Raw genomic sequence first — 14,165 nt, 5'->3', positions numbered from 1 at the left:
TCTTCCTACTGGCAATACAATCTTCATGAAGCTTCTAGGAAATGATGTTCTCTTGGCTTTCCTCTGTCCTCGTGGGATACTCCTTCCCAGTCCTCTTTAATTTGCCCTACTTTTCTCTAAACCCATCTAAAGTCAAGGTAGAGTCTAGAACTCAGACTTTGATCCTTTTCTTGTCCGTATCTATACTTACTCCCTAGGTAATCTCATCTGACAACTCTCAAGTTTTTATCTCAAGTCCAGTCTTCTCCCGCAAGCTCTGGATTTTATATCCATTTATTTCTACTTAGCATCCTCACCTGCATCTCTGATAGATGTCTAGATACAACATGTGTAAAATCGAACCACTCCAGACCTGGTCCACCTATAGCTTGCCCTTGAATTATGCCTTTGCATGCATAATGCAGCCTAAATAACAAACTGAATTTGGTCACTCACTGCCATCAGGGAGCACCATTGTTTCCTCTGCCTCTGCCATCTGTTGTGATTTTTGAGTTCCATAGAGGAAAGGGGGAGATAGGGGAAGGCAGGACAGAAGCCAAAATTACTTTACATATGAGCCGTACATTTCCTACTAGACTGTTAAACTGACTCTACATTCAAAATTGGCAGCAGACGTCACTAATGTGGCCCTAGAGTGATTCATATAATTTCAGCTGAGATAAGAAATATCTTGACAGACATTCAAATAATGTGTTTGGGGTATTTCTGGACAATCACTGTGATGTCAACACTCAAGTTTTGAAAGGCACATGTGAAATGAGTATTAAAATATCTCTACTGGTAAGATTAGATTTTTATGGCAACCAGTAAGACAGAATACACCATTAGAAAGTAAACACTCTCTGCTTCTTGTCAGGGGCATCCAGGTTACTTTTTGTGCTAAGATTACTGGGTCCTGTGCCAGTGATGTTCCTGGGATATTAGGAACTATTTCCTCACATGTAAACTGGTATATTCACAACCCTTCTAATTCAGGTGGAAAACATCATACAAGTGAGAGTGTGGGATGAGAACTTGGTCTAAATGTTTGAGTCTCAGTTCCGCTATAGTAGAAAAAGAATGACTGCTCATTTCAAATGCATGCAGAAGTGTGTGAATTTCACTTAGTATACCAGCATCATTAACAAGAAAATGAAAGTATTAAATTCATATATTTCATGGTCTTCCAAAATTACATTCTGAAACACCTTGACATTTTAGTAAATGTAATGCATAAGAAATATAGTTAGGTCGGGTGCAGTGACTCTCTCCTATAATCCCAGCACTTTGGGAGGCCAGGGTGGGCGAATAGCTTGAGCTCAGGAGTTCAAGATGAGCCTGGGCAACATGGCGAAAACTTGTCTCTACAAAAAATGTAAAAATTAGCTAGGCGTGGTGGTACATGCCTGTAGTCCCATCTACTCGGGAGGCTGAGGTGGGAGGATCGCTTGAGCCCAGGAGTCAGAGGTTGAAGTGAGCCAAGATTGCACCACTGCACTCCAAACTGGATGACAGTGTAAGACCCTGACTCAAAAGATAAGTAAAAAATTTAAAAAATATATCAGGTGTGTTCATGAAGCATTTCAAATGTAGAATTCAATAGACTAGATTTTTTAAAGTATAGAAAGCATCCTCTAAATTTCTCTCCTTTTAATACATTATATTTTTACAGAGTGGAGCAAGTTGGCTCTCTTTTAAATATATAAATTTCTTGACTTGATGACTTCCCACAGATACAACATACTTAGGGGAGATTGGCACCAAGAAAAAGGTGAAAAGACTATTAAGCTTTCAAAGATACTTCCATGCATCAAGGCTGCTTCGTGGAATTATACCACAAGCCCCTCTCCACCTGCTGGATGAAGACTACCTTGGACAAGCAAGGGTAAGCTGACTGCCCCTGTCTCCTCACAGCAGGCCAGTGGCCAACAGTATGTACCTCAGCCGATAGCACTGGTGTTGGAGTCCTACTCTGCCTCTTAAGGAGCTCTGTGACCCTGAGCTCATTATTCCATACATCTGGACTTATTCCTCTAATAGCAAATGAAATTAACAGAAACATCCCCCTTATGAGGTGCACGAAGTAAACCACATTTATATGCTTAATATACCCATGCCTAACTAGCCATTTTCATTTTTATAAAGGTACAAAATATATTTGCATGATACTAAGTAAAGCAAAATTTTGGACTGGCAGATTACTAATGAAGGGATAACTAAAGTTTTTAATTCATTAAATTAGCTCATTGTAATAGCTACACTAAAGATAACCCAATCATCATCAACTCTTAATTCTACTTTAGGCTGTTGATGCACTGCATTTTCCTTTTCATAATTTTTAATTCATTTGAATAAATCTTAATAACTCTACAATTACTTTTGTAATACATTGATCTGACTGACGGTGGAAATTAATGTGTGACAATCTGCAAAAAGTGTTCAGGTTATGTCTACCCCAAACTGCCAAAGGAATTTAAATTTCAGCAATAAATGCCCCAGTTTAAACAGAAGTCAAAGATAGATTTTATAGCTTGCATGCTAAGTGATATTATACTATTTATATACTATTATGAAATATATACCACTGGCAAAGCACAGTGCCTCATGCCTGTAAATCCCAGTACCTTGAGAGGGCGAGGCAGGAGGATTGCTTAAGCTCAGGAGGTTAAGGCTTCAGTGAGGTATGATGATGCTACTGTACTCCAGCCTGGGGGACAGAGTGAGACCAGGTCTCAAAAAGAAAGAAAAGAAAGAAAGAAGGATGGAAGGAAAAAAGAAAAGAAAAGAAAAAAGAAAAGAGAGAGAGGAAGAAGGGAGGGAGGGAGGGAGGGAGGAAGGAAGGAAGGAAGGAAGGAAGGAAGAAGGAAGGAAGGAAGGAAGGAAGGCAACTAATATATGCCATTAGAAAATGAACAGCAAGTAATATCAAAAGAGCTAATTCCCAATATTAGGCCTCCAAAAGGATAAAAAAAAATCATTCCTAACAACTTAAGGTCTGATATTGGGCAATTTTTGAATGGTTGCTTGTTTGTTTGCTTATGAGAGGAGAACAAGTCTAAGCTTCCCCAGCCCTGGAATATCACTGACAGAGCACTCTTGGTGGTGTCTCTCCTCTAAGCAGCCACCTTTCAAGAAAGGTGGTGTGAGATGTGGAAAGGACAGAGGGCTGGAAGTCCAGCTATCAGAGGCCAAGTCCTGGGGCTGCCTTTAATATTGTGTGAGTTAGGTAAAAGTCTCACACAATCTAAACCTCAAAAATAACCTAATATCCCTTCATTTTTCTGGATGTATTGTGAGGGTATTTTTGTGTCACGCCAGGGCATTTGGATTTTATTGTAGGACATAGGAAAAACATTCAATTGTACTAGATGATATTATGCGAGGATTTTCAACTTTTTAATTGTTTAATCCACTGTATCTCAAAGTAAATGTTTGGGTCTCCAATGTGATTCATTTGCGTGCTGTTTGTTGTTTGCCTTTTCAGCATATGCTCTCCAAAGTGGGAATGTGGGATTTTGACATTTTCTTGTTTGACCGCTTGACAAATGGTAAGTTACCCAAAAGAATTCTCACTAAAATATATACCATAAAGTGGGATTAATTTCATGAAAAACAAAATTTATTTTTAAACATTGCTATTCGTTTTTCCTTCTTTCCCCATTTTCATAAATCTACAGCTACTGAAGGAGGACCTGGGTAAGGGAAAATTAACTCAAATGAAGAATAAGGATTGACTTTGACCTTAGAATCTTAAGACAGTTTCCTTGTGACCTTGATCATCCCAAAGGAATTTAGAAACCACAGATTAGATTCTTTTCTTGCAGAATATTTTGGCCACATCCAAAAGTAGGGAGTTCATTGTTAGTTGATGAAAACTAGAAACAAAAGTATATCTGATCAGCCCTGACTTTTACAGGGCAGGGTGCTTGTGCAGTTTTATTAAGTGAGCTAAGTCTGCCCTGTTGCGGGTATTGCTCAAATATGTTTGACATCATCAGAAGAAAACAATTGCTGAGAAAAGAATATAAAAACTTAGGCTGCAGCCAAAGGGAAAAGTAAACACCCTCATTGGTGTCACTTCTTAAGTTTTTGTGCCTATAAAGACCTTCCTTAAGAAAATAATAAAAAATCTATAATATTTTTATCTGGCCATTAAACAAAGGCTGATGACTTTGAGGGCCAATGAAAGACATCACATTTAATGCTGATGTTGGTAGGCCTCATCATTTGCTAGACTTGTGCTTTAAGTCATTATATATGGTTTTCTCATCATTCTATTACTTGGCAAACAATATGCAGTTGAGAGAAATATAGCCTAAGACCATGAAATAGAGCTTTACACTGTGGAAAGCAAACTAGATCATGGAGGGATGAATCCCATAATTTTGCATGTCATTTTGCTTAAATCAACTGAGAAATGGGTACTGGTAAACTAAGTTACCTGTGAACAAAAGAACTTGTTAAATGGTGTTTGTTTGAAAGAGAATATAATCATGACTCTCATAGACATATGAAATGATCACACGTCAGAGATTTTCAACTCAATTAGAGATCCAGTAAGATGCTACAACTAGTTCAAAGGAGAAGTCAAAGAGCCTCACATGTATACGAAGTATATACCACACATATCTAAGAAATACTGAAATTGATTTATAAGTAGGTACAAAATCAAGAGGGGGAAATAAATTGAACCAATTTCATTTCCCATATGTTTTCTTTCAGAGTTTCAGGTCTTATGTATAAGTCTTAAATTCATTTAGTGTTGCTTTTTGTATATGGTGAAAGATGAGGATCTAATTTCATTCTTCTGCATGTGGATATCCAGCTTTCCTAGCACCATTTATTGAAGAGACTGTCCTTTCCCTAATGTGTTTTTGGTGCCTTTGTCAAACATTAGTTGGCTACAGAAGCATGAATTTATTTCTGGGTTCTCTGTTCTGTTTCATTGGCTTCATTGTCTGTGCTTTTAAAATTCAAAATCATTATTCCTAAATAAACAATATTTCTTGAATGCTTACAAGTCATTACAGCTTCAATTTTGCATCTCTGCTGACTTGAATTCTAAAATAGCTCATAGTCAGATCTCCTGAGTGATTTTCCATAGGAAGAAGAATAGGCTATGATTATTAAGCAACATGGTGGTTTAGATACACCTGTAAATGGAATCGTCAATTGGAAGTGACTTACAGAATATTTCAAGTGGCCATAAGCTGTGTCTTTAAAAAAATACACATATACACATGTGTGTGTGTGTGTGTGTATGTGTGTGTGTATATGTATCCCTGACACCCTAATAGGCAGATTCCTTCTAACTCTTAATGTCTTCATTGCCTTTGGTGAAGGGAGAAGGTCTGAGCTAATTTTACTTGTACAATAAGAAAAAACCTAGGATCAGATCGTAGTAATAATATGCTCTATCTTGAATAATTTCACATCTAAAGGGAAAAAAATTCTATCAAAGAAACTGTATTACAGAGATTTTGGATCTTATTGTCAATCTTGATATTTTAGTGATGGTCAAAATGAGTTAAAGTAAGTGTTTTCCTACAGGAAACAGCCTGGTAACACTGCTGTGCCACCTCTTCAATTCCCATGGACTTATTCACCATTTCAAGTTAGATATGGTGACCTTACACCGATTTTTAGGTAAGTCCTTGTTTTCACATTTCTAGCCCCATGCTCTTGAATAATGGCAACGCATAATACTCTTTAAAGTGGTAAGAACCATAGGATGATAGATGAAGACCTCCAATTAATCTTAAATGATCTCATCTTACTTTTAAAATATGGCTTGTTCATCCTAAATCATTTAAAAAGTGTTTGATCCCAAACAACTTGGGGGTTAGGGGTGCTGACCCCCTGTGTAGTCAAAAATCTGTATATAGCTTTTGAATGGAAGCCTGACCAATAACCAACAGTTAATTAACACATACTTTGTATGTTCTATGTATTATTTACTGTATTCTTACAATAAAGTAAGATAGAGAAAAGAAACTGTTATTTTAAAAATTACGGGGAATCCCAGCACTTTAGGAGGAGAGCAGATCACAAGGTCAGGAGTTTGAGAACAGCCTGGCCAACACAGTGAAACCCTGTCTCTACTAAAAATACAAAAAAAAAATTTAGCCAGGCTTGGTGGCAGGTGCCTGTAATCCCAGCTACTTGGGAGGCTGAGGCAGGGAGAATCGCTTGAACCCGGGAGGTGGAGGTTGCAGTGAGCTGAGATCGTGCCACTGCACTCCAGCCTGGGCGACAGAGCAAGACTCTGTCCTAAAAATAAATAAATAAATAAATACATACATACATAAATAAATAAATAACAAGGAAGAGAAAATGTATTTACTATTCATCAAGTGGATGTGGATCATCATAAAGCTCTTCATCCTCATCATCTTCACACTGAGTAGGCAAAGGAAGAAGAGGAAGAGGAGTGGTTGGTCTTGTTGTCTCAGGGGTGGCAGAGGCAGAAAAAATCTGAGTACAAGTGGACTCACGTGGTTTAAACCCATGTTCTCAAAGGTCAAGTGTAGTTATGTTTATAATAAATTATACGTAAAGAAAATCATCAGGAACATACCGTTTTCAAAGATGATACTGGTCTGCTGACATATTAACAAACCTCCAGCAGCATGTGCCTCAAATAATTCTAATCAGGACACGAGTTATTGAAAATTTTCAATAGGCTTTTTAAAAAATAATAACTACCATTTGTGTAGTGCCCACGATGAGCAGAGTACTTTTGGCAAGTTATTTCTAACCATTTAAACAAATCTGCAAGTAGGATGTTATTATCACCATTTGTCCCATAGTTTAGGAGAGGTACAAAGAGGCTTCATTACTTGCCCAAGGCCAACAGCTAGTCAGTGGCAGAATATGAGTCCACGCCTAGCTCTGTTGACCTGGGAGTCCACCATCTTTCCACTCAACTCCATCATTACTCTGTATCAAAAGGCAGCCTCCGTTCTTATTTACATTTGTGCGTATTATTATTTATCTGCCAGTGAATTTTTCAGGGCACATTTCTAATCACCAAATGACTTTCCTCCGCCATTTAGCATGTTTCTGGCTTCTTTTTGACTTGCCACATGGCTGTACTTTGATTTTGGAAGCTGACTTAATGCCATCAGAAGAAAATAACAGGCGTGACAATAATAACACGAGCCACACCCAGGTTTCTATGGTGCTTGCATCTGCTGGCAGCTCTTCCAAGGACTTGCATATGTTAGTAAACACATTTAATCCTTACTCCACTTTGAGCTCAGGGTTATTGCTATCCCCATTTTACAGAGGAGGAAACTGGGGGAACTTGCAGCTAAGTAACTTGCCCAATACAGACATTAAAGTGATAGAGGGTTTAAATATAATTGTAAAACATACCTGCTGAATATAAGGTATGTGCAGCACAACAGAAATATCTGAAACCAGTCACAACATGGCTCATTTCCAGAAATCCAAATAACCTCAAGCTGATTGTATTTTAATTGATGGAGCAAAGTAATGGCCATGCATAGGGCCAAATAAGTTTGATTTGTCCAAAAAGGGAGATACAGATATAGATACTTTGGACATGTGTACCTACCCATAAAATATGTAAAGAATACAAAGACTCGACAACAGAATTAATACCGTAATCCAGAGCCAGATTCATAGCAATGGACTGAGAGAATCTGGCTGTACTTGCAAATCAGGACACTCTATACACACTGAATATATTGCATCCTAAGCATCGCCTTGGTTATGAGCTGAAGCAGGCTAGTGTCTTCCATAAATAGCAAACCAAAATTGCCTTGTCTGTGTCTCTACTTGGTTCCAAGAGCACTCTAAGCCTTGCATTAGATTGCAGGAGCATGAAAGATGATACTCTAACTTGAAAAAGGTAGAAATAAATGCAAGGAGTCCACAGTTGGATCAAGGCAGTACTCTGAATCTCTGCCCTAAGAGGCCCTGATTTGCTTTCATTGGTATTTGTTATTCAAGTGTTAAACCAGTCTTTGGATATCAGTATTCTGATGCTACTAGGGCTCTTTGAGGGAAACCTCATTTGTGGCATATTATTTATAAATGGCAGAAACTCAAACTATCGTGTGAGATAAAGTTGTCCTTTTCCTACATATTTATTTTTCCTATGAATGACAGCCTTTATGAAAGTCAGAAAGGTGGGATTTACGAAGGAGGTGAGAAATCCCAAGGCTTCACAAATCCTTTTGGCCTTTCTCCCCTCTGCTGTCCATCTCTGCTCTCTGCTAAAAACAGCCTAGCAGAACTGCCAAGCTTGCAAACCACGTTTATTTTTAAAGCATCTCTATGCTGCACATTTTGGAGGCACTGATATTTTTAAGCAAAAAGCACCCACAGTAAGTCTAAGCTAGTACACCACTCCTATTTGGGTTTTAGTTGATTGAGTTATCTGTTTACCTCCCAGTCATGGTTCAAGAAGATTACCACAGCCAAAACCCGTACCACAATGCTGTTCACGCAGCTGATGTCACCCAGGCCATGCACTGCTACCTGAAAGAGCCAAAGGTAAGACGACCCAGCTGCCTCCTCAGCCACCTGGAAATGCCAAGGAAAGTACCTGCTGGGCCCAAGCTACCCAACATATCTGAGTAACTATGTTATGTGTCATTAACAATGTGAACACAAATTATGGATATTAAGGTTCCAGTATCAGCTCTGAAAATCTTACAATGTTCATGAAAAAGAATGGGACTCATCTAAGGTTTACTTTCATATTTTGTATATTTTTGAGGCTGCATTAGGACAAAAAAAAACTTCCTCTCTATGGCAAGCTACATCTTAGGTATCTTCAACAGTACATAGAACTAGCTCCGTGCCTTAGATCTTTGCCACAAACAGAACCAGCATTGAACTTTGCTGGGAAAAGTCTCCTACTGCATGAGTTTTGATCAACAAATGGAATCAAAGCTCCTCAAGTCTGATGTTCTATTTCCTACTGAGCCAACTGGATATCCCGATTCAGGGCCCAAGAAAACTTGTGAATGTCAAAGACCTCTTAGCAAGCATGTTCCGATGCAATAAACCAAAGTTAAAAATTAAAAACATCATAATAATGCTCAATACTCAACATTCAGGCAGTGCTTAGCTGTATCAAGTCTGTTGGTACAAGGTACAGGATGAGTTTCCTTAAGGTTTCTGGAAAATTATATTCTAAGACTGTTGAGTTCAATCTGTTTTTAACATCCCCCTACACACGTGGATGCTTTGACAGTAACCACTAAATGTTCAGAGGTCAAGCAGGCACTCTCAGGGCAAAGCTGGGTGGGTGCCTCATCCCTGCAACATATCCCAAGGACATTAATGGCTCTGTTTTTTAATTTCCAAGTAGTCTAAGCATTGCAATATGTCATACAGTTGTATTTTTAAAGTTAGTATTGGATTCCCATGTCTCTGCTTATTTTCCTAGCTAACCAGAAAATCACAGATTCTCATACATTCTCCCACTATTTATTACACATTGAAAAAAATGCGGATCTTACAAGTCGGCCCACTTCTTTCAAAGTGGCAAGGATATATTAGACAGTTGAAATACACAAATGATTTTTTATTAGGTCCATCACATGACTTCAACTTTTTTCTTCATTTACACATTTTTCTAGGAGCAAGGCTGATTTTAGGCCCTATCTTTTCCCTACCCACCCAACAGCAGTATTGCCAACAAGCAATGCCATCACAACAACAAAACAAAACAGAGTGGAATAGGAGGAAGGGGATACCAGAATGATCTACACAATTTGAGTTTACCCAATTATTTTCCACGCAGTCCTTTCCTTTTTGCATGTGATTTCCTGTGACTGTCACCTCATTTAATGCTTCAAAGGGTAAAGGTCTGGCTGATAGGCTTAAACAATGCCATGATGATTCACTGTGTTTGATTTAGCCAAAATGATTATGAGCTTATTTGTGAAAACATACCAGTCAATCTCCCAATTTGTTTTTTTAACAGCTCGCCAGCTTCCTCACACCTCTGGACATCATGCTTGGACTGCTGGCTGCAGCAGCACACGATGTGGACCACCCAGGGGTGAACCAGCCATTTTTGATAAAAACTAACCACCATCTTGCCAACCTATATCAGGTAAGGGAGCCCAACCTGGGGCCAGACACACAGTATGGTCAATTGCCTTAGACCTGGTGCTCAAGCCCAAATCTTGCCCATGGAGAAAGTCTTCTTTTAGGGTTAGCCTCAATGATGGAGACCACATCCAAAGAGCATGGGTTTGAAGTAGGCCCAGCATATCCTGCAAGAGAGATTAAATTAATTTACAAGGATATCCAAGGAATTCAATTTGCTCCAAAGCAGGTTTGAAATTTTCTTAAGTTGAACAGGATCCTTGAGCCTCCCCTCTCATGGTCTGAGAATATCTGTCTCCATGGAGACTATCTTGTACATAATGGCCAGTTAAAGCCAGTTCCTGCAGGACTGCCATGGATATTTCCGAGGTGCAACCCTAATTCAGACTTGACTCTGGGGCCATTTCTGAACTGTGTTGGCCTCTGAGTCAGAGATATGTTATTAAAGACAATAGGCATACTTCATTGTTATAAAATAGTTGAGCAATATGAGAAGGTTGGCCTGAAGAATTCTTCTCTACAATATTGTTTCAGATATTAAGCCCTAGATCGTAAATGAGTTACTTCCAGAATTTTCAATGTGGTTCTTTGAACACCTTCAGCTGTCATTAACAAAATCATTTCACACAAGAGAGTCATTGATATCAGTTTTAGTAGATCTTTTGGAAGAAAAAAAAAATGAGTGCTGAAAGAAATCCTGGCAGATGCCCATAAAACAGCTGCATTAAACAAGATTTTGCAACTTGAGGATGCATTTTTTTTCAATAAAGTACAGTTGGAACATGAAAAGAAGCCTTTCTCCATCCAGTTGATTAGCTTTGGGCACAGATAGGAAACAGGTTTCCAAGACATGTATGTTTACCTAGCATATACTTCAATTCTGAGCTCTCTTGAGCTGCCAGCCAGCACCTAGAGCTGGGATAGATATGGCCACGTAGAGGAGACAGGATAATAGAACCAAAAAAGCCTTTTGATGATGACCTAAAAAACTAAACAAAGATTTAAAAAAAGCTAAAACTTAATTTTCTAAACCATCTCAGCAGCAAAATGTATTGCTTGAGAAAAGACACAGATATTTAACTAGGGAAAAAATGAATGACTATCGTGAAAACCCCCAGAACAAGTTTTTTCCTCCTCCTGTCAATTTTGACTTTTTCAAATGTCATTTATTAAACAAAATCAGTCAACAAGGTTGGCTACTCAGTCCGTTAACATATAATGTAAATGCTTACATGATTCTAATTTCCCATCATCAAATAAATCCTACCAATGATGTTTCAGAGAGTAACTACTGCTATTGACTGATTTGTACATAAAAACCAAGGTCATAAAACTACACTTTCACATGTAATATACGAAGAACATGTAGCAAATTCTCATTTAGAGAGGAATTCAGAAAGAAATATGCTAAATATTAAAGAAAGACATAAAAACAAGAAAATAAGTGTAGAATTTCATTGGTAAGTGAAGAATTACATGCTCACTGATGATTAACAAAAATTGATTCTCAGAAATACCCCAATCTATCTGATTCAGATACTAAAGATTTTATCGGAAAAATTGATTTTTTTCTCAAACTTTTGAAGTGAAGATAGTTTTTAATAACATTTCTTTTCTTTTTTTTTTTTTTTTGAGATGGAGTCTTGCTCTGTCACCCAGGCTGGAGTACAGTGGCTGGGTCTCAGCTCACTGCAACTTCTGCCTCCTGAGTTCAAGCGATTCTCCTGCCTCAGCCTCCTGAGTAGCTGGGATTACAGGTGCCCACCACCATGCCCGGCTAATTTTTGTGTTTTTAGTAGAGACGGGCTTTCACCATGTTGGCCAGGCTGGTCTCTAACTCCTGACCTCAGGTGATCCGCCTGCCTTGGCCTCCCCAGGTGGTAGGCTTACAAGCGTGAGCCACCACGCCTGGCCTATTTTCATCTTTTTATTAAAAATGAACATTCTAATACAACCAAGTTCTACAGGCCTTTTCAATGCAACATATAGTCACATATTTTTAATCAGCAATATAAACTTACTGCATATATTGCAATATATGGCTGATTATCCAAGTCCTAGAAGTTCAAAGATGAATGAAACACAATCTCTGCCCTCAAACATTTGTTCAAACTCAGATGCTCAAAATGAGCAAAATCCAAGCAAACTTAATCCCAGTTTGAAAGAGGTTTGAGGGATTAGTTCATGTTGATACAACTGTTTTATTAAAATCTTTAAAGAGTAAATACTTGTGCTGTTCTTTGTATTCAAAGATGTTACTAGAATAAAGTGAGCTACTGGTTTGGTTTTTTTTTTTCCTCCCCCCCCAGCAGTAAATTTATTCTCTAATTCTCTGGCCTTGTCCCTGTAAGGAAAGAGAAGAGAGAAGGATCCATGTATATGTCTCTGTGTGTGTGTGTGTTTGTGTGTGTGTGTTTTCAGAAACAGGGTCTTGCTTTCTCACCCAGGCTGGAGTGCAGTAGTGTGATCACAGCTCACTGCAGCCTGGAATTCCTGGGCTCAAGCAATCCCTCTACCTCAGCCTCCCTAGTAGCTAGGACTACAGGCACCTGCCGCCACACCTAATTCTGTTTTTTGTAGGGACAGAGTCTATGTTGCCCAGGCTAGTTTCTAACTCCTGGCCTCAAGTGATCATCCCACCTCAGCCTACCAAAACATTAGGATTACTGTCATGAGCCACCTGGGACTACAGGCCTGAGTTACCATGCCCAACCAAGAAGGATCTCTTTATGACTAGGGAGAAATTGAGGTATAGGTCTAGTGACCACATTCAGGACACTATCTATATCAGTCACTGTTCAACTGGTCTTAGGATCTCTTGGAGGCTGTAGATCCATGTCTTTTAAGATTTCAGGACAAAGTTAAAGGCAAGGCAGTATCACATAGCACCATACAGATATCTCCAGTGTTCTACAGCTGGCTAGAATACAAGCTGAAACTTTTCTTAGCCAAATTGGTACTTGTAAATACTGAAAGTAAAAATTGTTTAAAAGGACTTGAAAATAATAGGAAATTTCAATTCTGTCAAAAACTTATGATCCCTTTATTTTTGGCTATATACCATCACTATTAACTATACCAAGGAACATCAAAAAGATGAAAAAAAATTCTTTCAAAAAGTTCAGTTCAACAAACTATTGAACTAACCTTTATTCAACACTTACTAAGACCCAAACACTGTGCCAAATGCCTTTGATGTCCTATATTATTAATCTTCACAATAGCCCAGTGGCTATTGATACTTGGGAAATCTAAGTGTTTTTCCTGAAAATAAACAGATAATAGTAGAACTGGAATTAGAACTCAACTTTTTGGTTTCCAGAGCCAAAGTGCCTAAGAACTATGCATACTGCCTCTGAAATTCATACTGATCACCTACTATGTGCAAGAAACTAGCAGCTCTCCTACAATCCTCCTCTTGTAGTGAGGCAGACAAGAGGGTTCTAGAAAAGTGATCAAGGCCAGGCGCAGTGGCTCACGCCTGTTATCCCAGCACTTTGGGAGGCTGAGGCAGGGGGATCACTTGAGGTCAGTAGCTGGACAACCTGGCCAACACAGTGAAACCCCATCTCTACTAAAAATACAAAAATTAGCTAGGCGTGGTGGCACATGCTTGTAATCCCAGCTACTTGGGAGACTGAGGCAGGAGAATCACTTGAACCTGGGAGGCGGAGGTTGAAATGAGCCAATATGGCACCACTGCACTACAGCCTGGGCGACAGAGGGAGACTCCGTCTCGAAAAAAAAAAAAAGAAAAGAAAAGTGATCTCAAGTGTGAGAGGCTTGATAGATACTTTAAAGTATTTAGCTACAAACGAATGTGATGGGAAGACGGGGAAAAGAGAAACTGATTCTGCAGATAGTTTCAGGGGGAAAATAAAGAGCATAGAAAAAGAATGCTATAAATTGGGCTTTAGAAAGTTTGAGTAGACCAGATGCAGTGGCTCACGCCTGTAATCCCAGCACGTTGGGAGACCATGGCGGGCGGATCACAAGGTCAGGAGATTGAGACCATCCTGGCTAACACAGTGAAACCCGGTCTCTACTAAAAATACAAAAAATTAGCTAGGCGTGGTGGCGGCCTCCTGTAGTCC

General features: G+C 38.9%; 1 protein-coding gene across 3 annotated transcripts in view; it reads left to right on the top strand.

The window, feature by feature from the left end:
- The window catches only part of PDE7B (phosphodiesterase 7B), a 336,981-nt gene that overhangs the window by 289,451 nt on the left and 33,365 nt on the right, over nucleotides 1-14,165 (top strand). For all 3 annotated transcript variants that reach the window (XM_011962107.1, XM_011962105.1, XM_011962108.1), the window contains 5 exons: nucleotides 1,713-1,864; nucleotides 3,464-3,527; nucleotides 5,530-5,625; nucleotides 8,402-8,502; nucleotides 9,944-10,075. In XM_011962107.1, the coding sequence (XP_011817497.1) occupies nucleotides 1,713-1,864; nucleotides 3,464-3,527; nucleotides 5,530-5,625; nucleotides 8,402-8,502; nucleotides 9,944-10,075 (545 nt within the window). The remainder of the gene's footprint in view (nucleotides 1-1,712; nucleotides 1,865-3,463; nucleotides 3,528-5,529; nucleotides 5,626-8,401; nucleotides 8,503-9,943; nucleotides 10,076-14,165) is intronic.

Source organism: Colobus angolensis, unplaced genomic scaffold (assembly GCF_000951035.1).
Source record: "Colobus angolensis palliatus isolate OR3802 unplaced genomic scaffold, Cang.pa_1.0 Scaffold58, whole genome shotgun sequence".
Classification (NCBI taxonomy): domain Eukaryota; kingdom Metazoa; phylum Chordata; class Mammalia; order Primates; family Cercopithecidae; genus Colobus; species Colobus angolensis.
Note: the sequence above shows the minus strand (reverse complement) of the source record. Positions and strands in the feature narration are given on the sequence as shown.